The sequence below is a fragment of the Camelus dromedarius genome, chromosome 12 (genome assembly GCF_036321535.1).
Source record: "Camelus dromedarius isolate mCamDro1 chromosome 12, mCamDro1.pat, whole genome shotgun sequence".
NCBI classification, from domain to species: Eukaryota; Metazoa; Chordata; class Mammalia; order Artiodactyla; family Camelidae; genus Camelus; species Camelus dromedarius.
Genome location: NC_087447.1, coordinates 36,135,416 through 36,152,236, shown reverse-complemented (window position 1 = coordinate 36,152,236; position 16,821 = coordinate 36,135,416). Strand labels below are relative to the sequence as shown.

Below are 16,821 nucleotides of genomic sequence, written 5' to 3'. Positions count from 1 at the left end.
TACCTACTCCAGATCCTTTATCAATTAAACACTACCCATTTACTCAAACCATAAACCTTGAGTCTCAATGTTTCCTCGTCTTATTCCGTTTAAGAGTCATCTCAGCTCTATCACAAAAATATATCACGAATACATTCACTTGTTTCCGCTGCTACCCCTAATCCAAGCCACCATCATCTCTCACCTGGGGAACTCTGGTATCCATGCAATTTGTGCTTTTACTCATGTGCCCACCCCAAACACATGTAACCTATTCTCCACCCAGTTGTCAGAGTGATCTAAGAAAACTTAAATCAGATTATTATTCCCCTGAATAAATCTCTACCATACTTTCTCAGTGCATTTAGAGTAAAATCCAAACCCCTGACCTCTTACCAAAATCCCCTTGGTTCTAAACGCTCCAGCCACATTTCTTTCTTAACCTCCAAGGTAACAAGCGTGTTCCTTTCCTCTTCCTGTTACCACTCCCTGAAGTGCTCTTCTCCAAGATTTTCTCAGATCTGGCTTTCAGATCCTGGCCTCTGTGTCATTTCAGAGAGGACTTCCCTGAGGAAGACTAAAGGAGATCTTCTCCCTCCCAACACAGTATCTTACTGATTATCCTCATAGGGTATCTTTATTTTTATCATTATCTTTTTCTTTTGTAGTTTGTGCTTTTTGTACATACTTAAACTGTCTAATCCTAGGTTTCAAAGATATACACCTATGTTTTCTTCTAAGAGTTTTTTAATTTTAGTAATGTTTAGGTCTTGGGTCCATTTTGAATTAATTTTTGTATATGCTGCAAGTGTCCTACTTCATTCTTTTGCACATGGTTATCTTATTCTCCCAGCACCACTAGTTGAAAAAAACTATTCTTTCTTCACTGATCTTGGCAGTCTTGTGTTTTTCCTTCTTGGTCATGATTGAAACAAACAAAAATAACCAAACAGTTGTTCTAGAAGTGACAAATACAATAACCAAAATAAATGCTCAATGGAGAGGTTAAACAGTTGAAGAAAGACGTAGTCAACTGGAAAAGAAGTCATAATAAATTATTGAAAACTGAAGAAAGTTACTGATCCATACATTTAAGGTCCCAAGTAGAAAAAATGATATCTACACCTAGGCACATCCTAATTAACATAGCTCAAACAAGATTAACCTTAAGGTAACTGTTGAAGGTGTGGGATGGGATTCATTCATGGAGGACATTATACTGTCCTGTAACTTTGTACATGTCTAAAATTTACATGATAAAGTGTTCCAAAGAGTAAGGGTAAAATAAAGGTGTTTTTGTTTTTGTTTTACCTGATAGAAACTGAGTTTATCAACCAAAGTAACTGGCTCTAATTTCCTGCTCTTTCATGGTCTCTGGGCTCTTTTACATGTTACCTCTAGGGTCAGAGAACCACAGTCTCAATGGTATCATTCCAGGATGGAGGTATGGTATTATGAGTCAACATTTGCCTGTTCTGTAGGTATGTCTATAATATGGCTATATTACCCTACTATTTAATACTTGAATAAACTACTAAATCCAAGGACCATACTCACAGAAGCATTTCACTTCTATGAAATGGTAATGGGGTTCTAGTTAAGTGGCAGTCCATACCTTCTAGACACTCTACTTGGATATTTTTAGGGGCAAATGACAGGCCAGTCTGAAATTCAGGATTATTTGAACCTAATAAATTCCTGGGTGAGACGCAAAGAACAGTTAACAGCTCATATTAAAGTTTGGAACCAAAAATGTTAATGTTGATGAGGAAAGAAATAATAGCAGAGATCCTTTGTTCTAGAAATATTTTAATACAATCATAGTACAGTTATGAAGTCACATTCAGTCCACTGAATATATTCAAGATATTAATAAAAATATTATACATCTCTACTAACTACCATAATATAATTGAAGTGTTTGGTTCTTATAGATGAGACTAATTGCCATATTCATTCATGTTTGCACTGCTAGTCAAACAGCATGTAAGTGAATCCATGGATTATGATAGTGGGATTTCATTCCTTTTTAATCTAAAGTATCAAATTGAATGTTTTCTTTTTTAAATCCACAATACTTGAATCCCAGAAAGAACAGTCAACCAATTTAAGGCAAGGTATTAAAACTTTTATACAACATTAATTTGAAAAGATAAAATACTTTATCAAAGGTCATACATGCCTTAATATTTAAATACCTATAGATTCTTATAAAGGCAGTAATAAAAACATCAGTGCAAGTTCCACATTGGGTTCTTCAGTAGAGAAATAATAGGTTCTTTGAGTAAACCATTATTTTCAAATCCCAAACACTGCAAGAGGAAAGAATTCTTCTGGTGTAGGACCTACCTGTAGCATAATTATTTTTACTCAGTAAAGATAGGTATAAACATTGTGATTACACATAAAAATTAGTGTCTTCGCCAGTTTGTTTAAACTTTTGTTTCAGATTTACTTTACTGCAAGCTTTAAAAAAATGTTTTAAAAAAACTGATTTAAAATTTATTGATAGTAAGTAGTGCAAAGAGGTGCCTCTGTCAATTTTCTGGGAGGGGGGAGCAGTAAGGGCTAAGATTAGCATTTCATAAAGAAATAACTTACATTTAAAATATATGTGAAGCATGTTTGTGTGTTTATTAATAACCAAAGAAGGCACATAATGAATTAAATTAAGAGAAAACATTACCACTTCTTCTGAACTCTGGTTAAACTGTACAATATTAATCATAATATACACTTTTAGATAAGAATCCATATTTCTTGTCATTGAAAAGTGGTATTGTATTTCTAGCTCTGTTATTTGTGTAAAAGACACTGCTGTAACAGACTGCAAATAGGCAGTATACATTGAGTCCAATTAACAATGACCTTTTACTAAGACAGTACTTTTTTTTGTTTGTTTTTAAACAGTGGCTAAGTGACAACTCATGGAATGGAATTAGGTCTCAAAAACTTAAGTGAAAATATCTAGTACTTCTTTACATTTGCAAAGCTACTTATACACTTTAAGGAAATGTTAACCGTATATGGAAAAAGCAAATAAACGGCTTTGATCTGCATTTTAATTAACTTATTAAATAGACAATACATCTTAACATAAAATTAAAAAAAAGACATTCATAAATCATCCTCATGGGGTTTCCTACAAATGGACCGTTAGTGTTAGGCACCGAAAATTTCAAGTTTTTTTTATAACCTGTCCCACTGATACATCGTCAACTCTTCTATATCTGTTCTGCAGGTATATCACCATTTATATCAAACATTTACATAGTTCATAAAATTCTGTTCTGGGCAACTGAATCGGAGATTGTCCTTTCTTTCTTGATATTTTTCATTGCATATTTTGTCAGTTATCTCACAGCAACCAGACTGCTACAATCTCTTACCATTTAAAAAATGTCTGATTTTCTATTCTAGACATGAGAATATACAAACCTATTTATCCAAACTAAACACAAAATTATGGGTAAAGTTGAATGAATAACTAATAAAAATGAATCTTACTGGTTACTGTAGAATAATTTCAATCATGTCCCTTGTGCTTCTGAATCCCATTATATTAAGGAAGGTAATTCATGTGAATGCACAGTGTTTACAAATGTAAGTAAGACAGCTTACAAGACAAATTTTGTCATAAAGTTCTACATTAAAATTCGATCTGGACCCTAGAATTCTTGTCCTGGGTCTCTTGTGAAGAGGCTGCTCTACTCATGGAGTTCTTCTACCTAACAGGAATGGGCACATAGGTGAACATCTTCCCTTGTTTAATAAGAGAGTGGAGTCTAGATGTATGAAGGTAAAATTATCAAACTTCAACTCACACTCCTAGGAATAAATGTAGGATTATAATGGAATGGTGGAATTTAGTGTATAGCTTTGTCAGTGAACCTCATTCAGTTACTGGACAACAAAAACATAAATCAAATGGCTGATACTTAAATAACTAAGTCACATATCAGAAGTAGAGAAAAAGATCTTTCTGTGGGAAAAACATTAGTAAGTGTATATGATTTCTTCTGTTTAGTAAAAAGTGAGTGAAAACTACTTACAATTATTTATCAAGTTACAAAAAAAAAATCAGAATGAAGTGCCAAAGAAGCATATGAAGTTAAGGCACCATTATTTACAACTTCAGTGACTGGCACTTATTCTGGAAAAGGCTTTAAAGACATGTTTAATAAAAAGCAATGTTATTTCCCCCTAATAAACTACTTAGTAGTTCTTAACATAACTATCTATGATTTGTGCTTTGCCTCTCGGCCCTGTGAATTAGCAGCTGCATTTTTTTATGGTAACATCCTGCACCTTTCCTCTCCTTTGGTGTTTGTGAACATACACAGTGGTAAAGGCTGTAAAATGTGCAAAACAGAAAAACAAACATGCTGTGTCTGTAAGAAATAATGCAAAGTAGATGGTTGAACTGACACAGTACTATCAGACCACACTAAAGCTATTCCTCTGAATTACTCAAGAAAGGAGTAAATCCTTCACCAACTCAAAGTCTTTTTCAGGACTTTTATATTAGGTTTAGGATTATAGCATTCTATGTGACTTTAAAACGACAATGGCGACAACAAATTTATAAAAGTTAGTTAAGTGACTGTTGGTCCAACAGATGTGTTGAAATGCAGCAAGTACACTTACTTTACAATTTCTGTCAAAAGTATAAAAATACTATACAGAGTTCACATGTGTGTGCGTGCACATGTTTATAACTGTTCTTGCTTCCAAAGCTCAGAAATTCACTAGCTTACAAATAGGTTGCTGCAGTCAGCTGATACCACTTAACCGTCTCTTTGCTCAAGTTGAAATCTTTCAAAGGCAGGGTTATTCCACCCAAAAAAAAATTCTCCCGCAGAGATTCTGCACTCAGTACACTTAGCTGAAGTTCTCTCTGTCTTAGGGTTTCTTTGCTATATCCGCTGTACACAAGCTATAGCAAAGGCAAAAAGAAACAGTAGATTATAATTTGTCTAGTTTCTAGGATTACTGTAAGTAAAAACAAGTGAGATTAGTAGTCAAAGAGTGACTACAACTAATGACATTGATTATAACATATTTCGTAGAATCTGTGTCATACTTTAGATGCACATTTTGTACTTCAAGAATCTTGGCTTGTATTATCATTCCTCAGGGTGTCTGACACAGGAGTGCACGAAGCAGAAAATTACTATTGGCTAAAAAGTAGAAACATGGTTTTTCTGAAATGGAGGTATGGGGAAGGGAAAAGAAATTACATAGTAGCCTGCCTTAAGATGATCTAACAGATCATCTTAAAAAGAGAAGTGAAAGGAAGAGAATGGGAGAAAAATAGAGTGAAAAGAAACAAGTTGAAAACATATAATTATAATTATTTTATAGAAAATGAGGGATGGGGGAAGGTATAGTTCAGTGATAGAGTGCACGCTTAGCATGCATGAGGTCATGGGTTCGATCCCTAGTACCTCCGTTAAAGAAAAAAAATAATAACGATAATAAATCAAATAAATAAATACTACCTTCCCCAAAAAACAAAAACAACAAAAAAAGGAGGGGTTAAAATTTCCTTTGTCTTTTTTCTGTTGGATTTTATGTACCATGAAATGATAATTTCTGATTATTCATAATTCAGTGCAAACTCACCAACTCCAAATGCAGTTTACAGCAAATCTGGTGTTGAAAAGCTATTATTCTGTTTCAAACACCACATTCAACACTTAAGAATTTTTTTTTTATTTTCAAGGAAGCCTCACCATAACTTCTGAGAAACATCTCCTTAATCTAGTCCTTATGTTTGACTAAAAGAACTAAAAAAACTGACCATACTTCATTTTCTTGAAACTATAACACTAACTCGAAAAAAAGCCAATACTAGTTTTTGAGAATAATACCAACTGGTTTTCACCAAACATTTTTTATGCTTTTAAAGGGCTGAAAAGATATTCTATAGTTTTAATAAATTTATAGCTTTGATTTAAAAAATCAGAATTATTTGCCACCAAATCTCTATCCAGACATTTTCGTGTGGAAGTAATAGTAATATACACAAATAATGTGTTTATCCCAAGGTAGTAGCTGACTAAGGATTAAGCAGGTTTTAACAGATGAGGAGATTTATAAGTTGACCACGAGTAGCTCAGCAGTCACAGTTCTGCTCTAGGCTGTTCAGCTGATGCTTTGCTTACTGCTTTCAGTTAGGCTGCTGATGAACTAAGACAAATCAGAAGGATGATTTTGAGACTACATCTTATCAAACCAAGGTAAAGATACTGAAGATATTTTTAAAAGCATAAAGAGGAAGAGCATCTGAACTTCAGTTATCTGAAGGGATGCTGTGTAGAAGAGGAAAAGAACCAAAAGAAGTGTATGGTTCCAGCAGGTACAACTGAGACCCACAGGTACAAACTACAGGAAGTAAAGATTTCAGCTCAGTAAAAAAAAAAAAAAAAAAAAAAAAAAAAAAAAATCTGAGTTGGGGTTGCCCGAAACAAACTGGATGGCCTGGAAAGTATTTCAGTACAGATCAGACATGCACTTTTTGAGAGAGTTGTAGAGGGGGTTTAAGCACTGGAAGGGTAGTTGAATAATGGATGTTAAGATCTTTTTAAAGCCCAAGGGTCGAGGGTTCAATTCTGCATCATTTTGTTAAATACCATTGGACTGCTATTGGTATGCTTTACTAGTACAATAAATAGTTCAGTTGCTGAAAGCTAAAGAAATTTATAGTGTTTAAAATTTTAAAATCTCAAAACAAAAATCTAGGAAATTTTTAGAAGTGATTTTTAACTTACCATTTCATTGAATGTCGGATTCCTAGTTTTTCGTGAAATTTTGGTTTTACGTTTGGATGTTTTGTGGGTATCTGGAAGTAGGTATGTTTTGACATATGGATTTGGATCAGCCCCATCTTCAGTAACCTATAAAGAAAAGCATTCCCTTAATAGTAATGCTTCCTACCAAGGTACAAGTTTCGTCTACAATCATCATTATCTGTAATCACTCACGAGATCTTTGATGTGCATCACCATGATGAAAAGAGTACCATTTCGGTAAGAGACAGATAATTTCACTGCTCCTCCTATTTGGCCTGGAGTAGGACTGAAGGGACCTGCATCTGAAAATATAAATATGTTCATCTTTATTTTATATTGCTTGCAGTGGTTCAAGCTGCAACAAAAAAATTTTTTGCTTTAATTCCAGGACCATCACATGTTGGAGGAAAAACGTAAGAACCTGGTAGGCCACTGAAAAATACTTCTTTAGCAGTCACACGCCATTAGGTAAATTATGTTTATCCAGCAATAGACTGGCTTAGAAAGACTACCCTTCTCTCATTCTCACTGGTTACAGACAGTAACCCCACTGTCACTCTCCCACACCCACTGAGAAGTTACAGACTTGCAGGTCATAGGAAAGCCATGAATTATCAATAAGGAGAAAAAATCATCTCACCTGCAGACCTAGCTATTCCTTCAGCTTTCTCATCACGAAGTAAAGGGTGGAAAAAAGTACAAACAAGATCACACTAAGACAGAAGGGGAAAAAAAAAGACTCATTAATTTAAATATAATGTAGCACAAAAAATAGTATGTTATTATTTTTCAGTTAGCATAGTCACCTCTGCTACATCCGTTGAAGCACTCATCAAGCTCTGTAAATAACTGTTTAACTCAATTTTTCTTTTAGCTGCTACATCTTTTATGTGTGTTCTTCCTAGAACCATTCTATTAGGAAAGCTAACAAACAAAAAAACACAAACAAAAAAAAGTGGGATTTAAATTATTTCATCTAGGAGTATTTATAGAGTCAACTACAATATTTACTTAGAAATGTACTTTTATATACTTAAATACGAAGTGGAGTCTTAATTCACAATGTAGTAATTTTTGTGATTTCTATTCAAAGTACTAGAGGTGAAATAGTTCAAGTATACATTATCCTTTTATGAAGTTGGTACAAAATTTCAGTTTTGCTATTTTGCTGTATTTATTACTTATTTCCTACTTATTTCTTCTCAAGAGTCTTCACAAATATTATATGCAGATCTTATCCTCCAAAATAATCATTATTCAATCAGCCATAGCTTATAGTAGATACTGGTAAAATCCACAAATGCCATAGGGCTCTTATCAAGATCATCTTAACTCTGCTTACTTGGTGGCAGTGGAAAATGAGACTGCACATGGAAATAAACTCTGATACCCACTTTGCTGCCTCCTTATTTTTGAAATCTAGTCTGAGAAGAATATGAGCAATTGGACACAGGAAATCTATGGGTTATTAGCTACATTAGAAACTGAAGGTCTCCAAAGCATATCAAATATAAAACTAAACACTAAAATTCTGATTAACAGCCTCTATGCCTTAGCTTATTATTTTCAAAGGAGCTCAGTATGGCCGTATTTCTGCAGTGATTTAGAAAGCTGTAAAATTCCATATTATAAGTTTAAGATCTTGATTGCTTATTCATCCAAAACAAACTTACAGTTCCTTGTTTATGTCTAGTACTGTATTAGGCCCTTGTGATACAAAGGAAAATAAGTCACACATGGTCCAGTATCTTACACTAACTTACACAAAGGTTTTGACCTATACTTAATAATAAAAAATTGTTTCCTATAAAAAAGGATTAATGTACAAGGATGGGAACATACCCTGGTAATTTCCAAAGTGGAAAAATAATACTGAGTTTATTGTGAAGTTCCTGAAACTCATCAAATGTCCGGAACACAAATGATGGCTCAAGCTGTCCTTCCCGCAAAATTCGGACTACATAAATCTGAAAAGAAATCACACACCAAACACATTAGATTTATAATATAACGTTTCTTGACAAAAATAAAATTTTCAGCTTGACCATTATATGTACCATTATATATGCTTTTCACTTGGTAATATATATGTCACCAATAGTAAACAGCAAATATAAAAATTATTGTTTTTATAGCATATCTAACTACATTCTAAGAGTAATCTTATTGTAAGAAATAAACAAGTACGAAAAGTAAAAGTCACTTTATTCCCAGGGTTAACTATAATGAATATACTTCCCAAATCTGTAACTTTAGTGCATTTCCAATGAAAATATTAGTAAATTAATTTAAGAGAGCAAATGAGAAAAAAGGCAAAGGGGGCTAAGGGAAGACCCATCTTACTGGATATTTAAACTACATTATCAAGTCACCACGCTATAAAATACTTAAAAGAGTAAAATACTGGTGGCACAAAGAGTCAGATACATATATCTATGGAAGACCAGAAACAAATTTAGTATATTTAAAGGTGGCATTATAAATCACGGGGGAAAAGAATGGTCTCCTCAATAAAATGGTGTTAGGATAAAATACTCCATAAACATATAAAAATTTATTAATAATACACTAGATGAAAATTAAAATAATAGTGAAGTCACTTTCTAAAATCTATCAACTTGTTAAAAATTTCAAGGCTGACAGTGCTATAAAGTATTATCCAACAAAAATATTAGCACAAAAATAACAGCAAAAAAGATGATAATGCTATACAATTGAGCAGTGGTGGGAAGCACACTAAGGATCCTGTTTTTGTTCAAAAACAAACTTTATGTACATGTTTTATATTACTTCATCCCTGGAGAGTGGAATAAGAACTTTGATTTTTATTTTGCATGCTTGGTTGAGTTTGTTACAATGAGCAAGCTTTACCTTTGAAATTAAGAATAAACTGAAGGTAAGGAAGGGGAAAAGCAAAACAGCACCACCCTTTTAGTCTAGTCTCTGAAAGGAAGAGTATCATTTGTCCCTCATGGTTCTGGAGAATAATTTACCAAGAAATAAATACCAAAAAATAATTAGAAATGCTCCAAGTACGCTTATTTACTTTTGGGCCATCCATGGAAGAAAAAAGTATGAAAAGAACAAATGCTTCTCAGAGTCAATGAAGGAAGTAGGAAAGGACAACAACATTGCATGCATGAGTCTCTACAGATATCAAACCAAGCTTACATAATGTTTATCTGGGTTGTATTTCTTATGGTAAGTGAAAACAGAGACTTCCTTGATTCGACCATCTTGTCTAAAGGAGTAGGTTTTGGGTGAAAATGAGAGGATGGGCTCATCATTGGAGGGAAGACCAGAAAAACGCAACTGAGCAAGGTTGTGAATGAAGAAGTTAAACTTTGTGGCAATGCTTCCCAAACTTGATTCAATCAGCCTACAAAATAATTAAAAAAATGTGTTAATATTAAAGCTCATGAGAAAACATTCTTAATTTTTATAATAAAAGGTAACAAACACTTTCATTCCTTTAAAAATAGTAAGCAGATTCTCACTTTGTCAAGGATTCCCTTTGTTCTATATGCCAAAACCCATTAAAATATATCTCACCCCAAGAAGAAAGTCTCCATTCCACCTCATCCCATTGTCTCCAAGAAATGATGGTTGGATTTCTTAAACTCTGTGGGGTCCAATACTAATTTATTTTTTTTTCTTTTTCAGTTTTATTAGGTAGAATTATTAGTTTGCACATATACATTATATTGCATGTAAATACATATATACAATATATTGCACATTTTTTTTTAGTTTACATATGTGTACTGATCATTGTTTCTAAGAACAGATTGGATTAGCTTTTTAAACTTACATAGTTATCCAATACTAATTTAAAAAACTATTAGGGATAGAAGATGGTTGCATAATGGCAAAAGATGACTTGTTATTTTATATAATAAATGAGGAAGGTGGCAATTAAACAGGTATAGAAGCAAGTATCCAAAGTAATCCAAACAATCTATTCCATCAAATAGTAGAAGAGTAGAATCTGATATCAGATTACTTCTTCAGAAAGTCATAATTTTCCCTCAGTTGGAAAAAGAAGTTTTAACAAGATGGGGAGTTTGGTGTGAATAAATTTGGAAGGCAGGCCTGAATAAATCATTTTAGGCAAGCAAAGGCAACAAGAAATCTCAAAAACAGAATAAAGAAATAACGAAAGAGATTCAAAAAGAAAAGTCAGGGAACCTCAGAGGTTTTTGCCTTGCTATGGACTGAATGTTTGTGTCTCCCAAAATTCGTAAGTTGAAGCCCCAACTCCATAAGGCCTTTATGTAGTCAGTGTCCTTATAAAGAGTGATTTTCTTCTTTCTTTTTCTTCTCCTTCCTCCTTCCTGGGAGGAAACAGTGAGAAAGCTAAAACTCTCACCAGGAAGTGTATCGGCTGGCACCTCAGACTTCCCAGCCTCCAGAACTATGGAAAATGAATTTCCTTTGTTTAAGCCACCCTGTCTATGGTATTTTGTTATGGCAGGCCAAGTTGACTAATACTTATATGCCTGCTTTATAGTTTTGCCCAGGGGAGACAACAAATCTCTTAAAAAACAAAACCCACCAATACCTAAATTATCAGGATTAGTTTGGAATGGCTATACAAAAATCAGCTTCCTTCAGTTCAATTCAGCCCAGACTCTTGAGACTAGGGAAGTCCAATCCAGTGTTTTCTACCTCTTCTCCACTGAGAGGAAGAAAGCAAGAGAAAAAGAAAGAACATAATCCCATGTGCCCTTCCCTTCTGTGGCATTTAATGAAGTGGTACCACAAGTCTGACCAATCTGGTCACCAGACCTTTAGAACATATTTGCCAGGAAGATCTGCTTTTAAAGCAATAATCACAAGTTCAAGTGCCAGTTATTGGTGTATGTATTTCAAGTACTATGTCATGCAGTAACAATTTACTATCGCAGTGTCCCAGAGTTTGCTGTTTTAAGCTCTTATGATATCCATGAAAATTGGTATGGCAGAATCCTGAAAAATACATTAGTACAGGTATCATTTCAGGAAAAAAAATCTTGTATTTGGCACTGTAGAAACTATGTTTTGCAGAAATAGTTCATAAATAAGATGTTTATAATTGATATATACTAAATAAAACTTGAGATCATATTTTGAGAGAAATAGATGTATTTTTAAAAGTCCTATTGCTGATCCTTTACATTTATTCAGTAAATAAACCTTTTAAAAAATTGAGTTATAGTCAGTTTACAATGTGGCAATTTCTGATGTACAGCACAATGCTTCAGTCATACATGAATATACATATACTCATTTTCATATTCTTTTTCACTGTGAGCTACCACAAGATATTGAATATATTTCCCTGTGCTATACAGTATAAACTTGTTTATCTATTTTATATATACTTGTCGGTAAATAAACTTTTGAAATAAACTTTTGATAAACCTACTATTTGCTAATACTGTGAATCACATTTTCCTGTAATTCAGAATTTTGATATACAGCATTTGTTTACCCTAAGGAAAACAAAGCTAAACAGTATGTGCCTTCTCTAATATACTTAAATATTCCATACCTAGTAAAGAAAATTGTAGCTTCTGCATCTGTAGTTTGGGGTTGAAGCGCGTCTCTAACATATTTCAAATCTTGAATACTTGTGAGTTCTGGTAACCCTGAAGGAATCATCTATAGATAGGATAAAGAGTTTGTAAGTTGAATTTCTTAAAAGTCTGTTCCCCATCCCTCCCTAAAAGCTGGCCAAGTAATCCAAAATAAAGCAAACAAAAATGAAAACAATCACAGTTTTGAGGAGTTTGTTAGTGTTTTAGGGACCTAAATGATTCTCTTATAAACGAGAAAAATCCTGGCCAAGGAAGTCAACTGTTTATGGAATAAAAGCTGTGAAATCCAAACCTTTTGTCTAGTCTTCTGTTTCTACTTTAATTTCAGTCACAATAATAAAAATAAAGCAAGGCTTTTCGCTTTGTTTTTACTTTTTAAATAATATGCATTCAGAAAAGCACAGAAATCTTTAGAGTAGAACTTAATAAATGTTCACAATCTGAAAACATCCAGATTAAGACACAAAATATTTACCATCATCCCAGATGACCCTCTCTAGGTTCCTTTCAGTTACTATTACTCCTCATCCACAGGGTACTAACGCTAGTGACTTATTTTTTTGTATTATACATAAACAGCATCTGGCATATTTCACACAGCAGCAGTTTAAAAATATTTTGGTAATAACATTATCTGATATTTGAAACTACAATAAATTTTACTCCAAAATCACAAAATCTTTTTTTAGATACTGAAAAAGAAGCATTAATATAAAATTAATTAAATGCTTGTAAATAACAGAGTTACCAGTGAAAGGAGGTTAAGAAAGAGGTTTGTTTGCTTTCTTATCAAGTTGTAGGCCTGACAGCAGAGGTCCACAAACAGCTGGAAGCGAATGGTGGGCTTCTCACCCCCATTAATGACATACGCCATATCAGAGGTTAGCACAAAAGGAGCACGATCCCTATTTAAAAAGAAATGTCATAAAAAGCATTATTTACAGAAGATATTCAAATAGTGCTATTACTATTGCATGGGTATTGAACTAAAGCTATCTGAGTCATAGCAATTTCCAACGGAGAAACTTAGTATAAGGCACTTCTGAATTTGCGTAATTCTGAAAAATTCACATTTTCAGGAAAGCCATCATATAATCTCATTATTTAGATAGAACTTACGTATGATATTTTTTCCAAGGTAATATTTATCAATCCACACACCCAAAGAGAGAGCAAATGGTAGTTACAAACATACACAGAGAAAAACTTTGTACTCATTGCTACTATACAAATGGGAACATTTCTAACAGATACTATTAACTAGATAAAATAAAATACACCTTAATTCATTTCAACAAAGGTTACACACTCATACTCATTCTTGTCTACTACAGGGTAAAGTCATCTTTTAGGGCCTTTTTCATCCTTATGCTCAAAGGAAGCTACAAGACAAAGAACAGCAAGAAAAAAAGTAAAGTTTGGGACATCAACTTGTGAAATAGGAATGCCTCTCTTTTCTTTAGCAACAGTAACAATATTAGTACCTTTTGAAGCTACCAAACATCTGTGCGTGGCCCAAAAACTTTCCAAAGTCAATGTGAAACATATGTCCTGTACTTCGAAGCATTATATTGTCATTGTGTCGATCACAGATGCCTAAAACATAGGTGGCTACACAGCACCCAGCACAAGAATAAATAAAATTCTCAGAAGCCTATAATAAAGATATAAAATCATATTAGGAAAAAATTATTTTTAAAGGAGGCAGGGTTACAAAGATTAAAGTAACTTACCACTCTTTGAAAACACCATTGTAATCCACTTTCTCAACAGCTTATAAACTGGGTTTTTCAAAAATAAAGTCTTCTAAAGGTGGTCACTGCCCCTTCTTTCTAGCATTTGTCTTCAACAGGCAGAGAGATCCGGCCAGTCCCTACTTAGAGTATGCACTGTCTTTGAACATCTTTTAAGCATCATGTTTGTGGAACCCTGCTCGTCACGGGCTCTACTGCTTCCTACCAGTGATAACACTGGGACAAAGATTAATCTAAATAAATGAGTATTTTCCCCTTTTTTTGGCTTGTAGGAATGGCATGTGTAAAGAAAGTCAGCTTGTATCTTTAAACATCCAATAATACAGCAAATGTGTTATGTTGCCATTTGGTGACCCCTTCTATGTCACCTGCAAGTTTCTCCAAGCTGGAAGACCTTCTTTCACTTTAGTCCTGCCCATCCTGGCAATTAAATTACTACTATAATATCATACAAAAGGATACAAGTTGCATACAATCAATATTTTAATCTAAAGGAGTGCATTTAGTTTATTCTCAAGATACTACATTTCTTGGAGAATGGAGTCTGTGTGGTTAATTTTATTTCATAACCCCCTAGAAATCATTAGTGATGATGATGACGATAATGAAAACAACCTGCTTACATGGTACTTACCACAAACCAGGCACTGCACTACTCCACACACACACATACATGCACAGTCTGTATACATTAAACTCATTTAAAATCTCACAACAAAACAATGATGTCAGTACTATTGTTATCATCATTTTACATATGAGGAAAAATGAGGTTATGTACTCAAGATTACATCACTGTTAAGCGGCAGAGCCAAGATTCAAATTCAAGCAATGTGATCCCACTATGTTATATTCCCTCTTACTGGGCAAAGCATGTAAAAGAGTTAAAAGCATTAAAGACACTCAGTGTATGTTACTTGGCAATCATTGTATACCAAACAACTTACATGAATCACAGAGCCAATATTACTATAAACAAATATTGGCTTCTGCTATACTGCTTTCCCCAAACCACAAAGAATTAAGAAAAGGGAGTGCTCTTAAATATTGTAAAAGACCAACAAAGGACAAAATTCCTCTACTTCATTTTATTAGGTCAACAGATAGTATTTGTACATATCTGTAAATGTGGTACATTAATGATCTGGCATAAACTAGTCAGGCAAATGACATTGAAACTGGGATCTGTATCACCACTGAAAGTGTTCTTGAGTCATCCGTAGGCCGATTTAGGATCATTAGAGGTCTTATGTGCTAAGAGATTTCCTTTTCCTAACAAATTGATGCCTCCAATAATAAGAATATTCATTAAAGTATTTACTCTATGTAGCTCTTTATATATTTTAATTCATTTAATTCTCACAATAACCTTGTAGTATATTATTTTTTTACAGCCATAATATGTACTCTAATATTTTATAGCAGAGGTCACCGAAGAACAAGGGGTTAATCTGCCCAAGACTCTAAAGCTGGTGAGTGACTTGGGACCTGAATTCAAGCCCAGGGAGTCTGGTCCATAACCTTGTTCTACAACCACATGATGCAGCCACTCTTAACTAATTTCCATAGCTCTTTCCAGGATCTATGTGAAACATAATATTTTAGGTTTTCAAAATACCTCTGTTTTGCTAGCTTCTACGTACATGTCTGGAAATCTTTGGTAATTTAGCATTAGTTTTACTCAGATTCCTGCCATTAAATGCATTCTGTTTGTATATTCTTTTCCTTACTTGGACAAAGATGCTATTTCCACAACTTAAACTTAATGACTAGTCACCAGAGCTGGAAAATGAAAGCACTTAAGACCTACGTAATACATTTTTGACAGTTATTTAGAATAAAGAGACAAGCTAGTCACCTTTTCATATTCCTCTTCAGAGGGATTGTATTTCCTCAGCCACTCCGCAAGTGGTTTATCTTTAAAGGATCCAGTCACACCGTATTCCACTTGGATTTTCCTGAGGGTATCTGAAGCTGGAACTAGCTCCACCATGCCTTTAACAACAAAACATTAAGATATGTAAAAATGTCACCCAAAGTAAGCCTTTAAAAAATTTACAGCTTTCAATCTGTGACACAAGATACCAGCTAACAACTATCATTTCAAAAAAAAATCAAGTCTGGAAGGCCATGCTAGAAAATATGAGCAATCAAAATAATTTTTTATTTTCAGAAGTACCCGAGATACAAAAGTTGCATTTGACTATTTGAGACTCTAATCTGTACATTCATGTGTACTCCCACAAAGAATAACAATTTTATTTACAAACTAGATTACACTGACCTCGCTAATTAAGTTACTTATAAGATACATGCTGTCCCATTTCAGCACAAAGAACTTTCTCTAATTGTGTATTTGGGCAATATAAGTAGTGCTTCAGAGTACATTAAGCCCTTTCAAAGGGAAGAACAGATTAAGATTGTCTTTTTGATGTGTTTGAGTTTCAAGTATGTGTTTTATTTTCCTTACTGAAATATAAATGTCTGGCTGGGCAAATCATTTTTTGTTTTCTCTGTAACTCATTAAAACAAGTATCAAATTATGGAACATCTACACAATGGAATACAGTGAGGTAAATCTCTATGTGCCTATATAGAAAAATCTCAAAAATATGTTTTTAAAGGCAAAATTTACATGGAGAACTGTACCCTCTGTGTTTACAAGAAAGACTTACGTATGTTGGAATATACACAAAATATTTTCAGAAAGCTATG

At 33.7% G+C, this 16,821-nt stretch overlaps 1 protein-coding gene across 1 annotated transcript in view; it reads right to left on the bottom strand.

Annotated features, from left to right (window-relative positions):
* Nucleotides 1-1,771: 1,771 nt before the first annotated feature.
* PIK3C2A (phosphatidylinositol-4-phosphate 3-kinase catalytic subunit type 2 alpha) overlaps nucleotides 1,772-16,821 on the bottom strand; it is an 88,850-nt gene continuing 73,800 nt past the window's right edge. The window contains exons 23-33 of the mRNA XM_010977220.3: nucleotides 15,965-16,101; nucleotides 13,837-14,006; nucleotides 13,101-13,257; nucleotides 12,307-12,416; nucleotides 9,945-10,152; nucleotides 8,616-8,740; nucleotides 7,580-7,697; nucleotides 7,414-7,486; nucleotides 6,966-7,075; nucleotides 6,753-6,878; nucleotides 1,772-4,915 (exon numbers count right to left, since the gene is read on the bottom strand). Coding sequence (XP_010975522.2) covers nucleotides 4,733-4,915; nucleotides 6,753-6,878; nucleotides 6,966-7,075; nucleotides 7,414-7,486; nucleotides 7,580-7,697; nucleotides 8,616-8,740; nucleotides 9,945-10,152; nucleotides 12,307-12,416; nucleotides 13,101-13,257; nucleotides 13,837-14,006; nucleotides 15,965-16,101 — 1,517 coding nt within the window. The 3' untranslated portion in view covers nucleotides 1,772-4,732. The remainder of the gene's footprint in view (nucleotides 4,916-6,752; nucleotides 6,879-6,965; nucleotides 7,076-7,413; nucleotides 7,487-7,579; nucleotides 7,698-8,615; nucleotides 8,741-9,944; nucleotides 10,153-12,306; nucleotides 12,417-13,100; nucleotides 13,258-13,836; nucleotides 14,007-15,964; nucleotides 16,102-16,821) is intronic.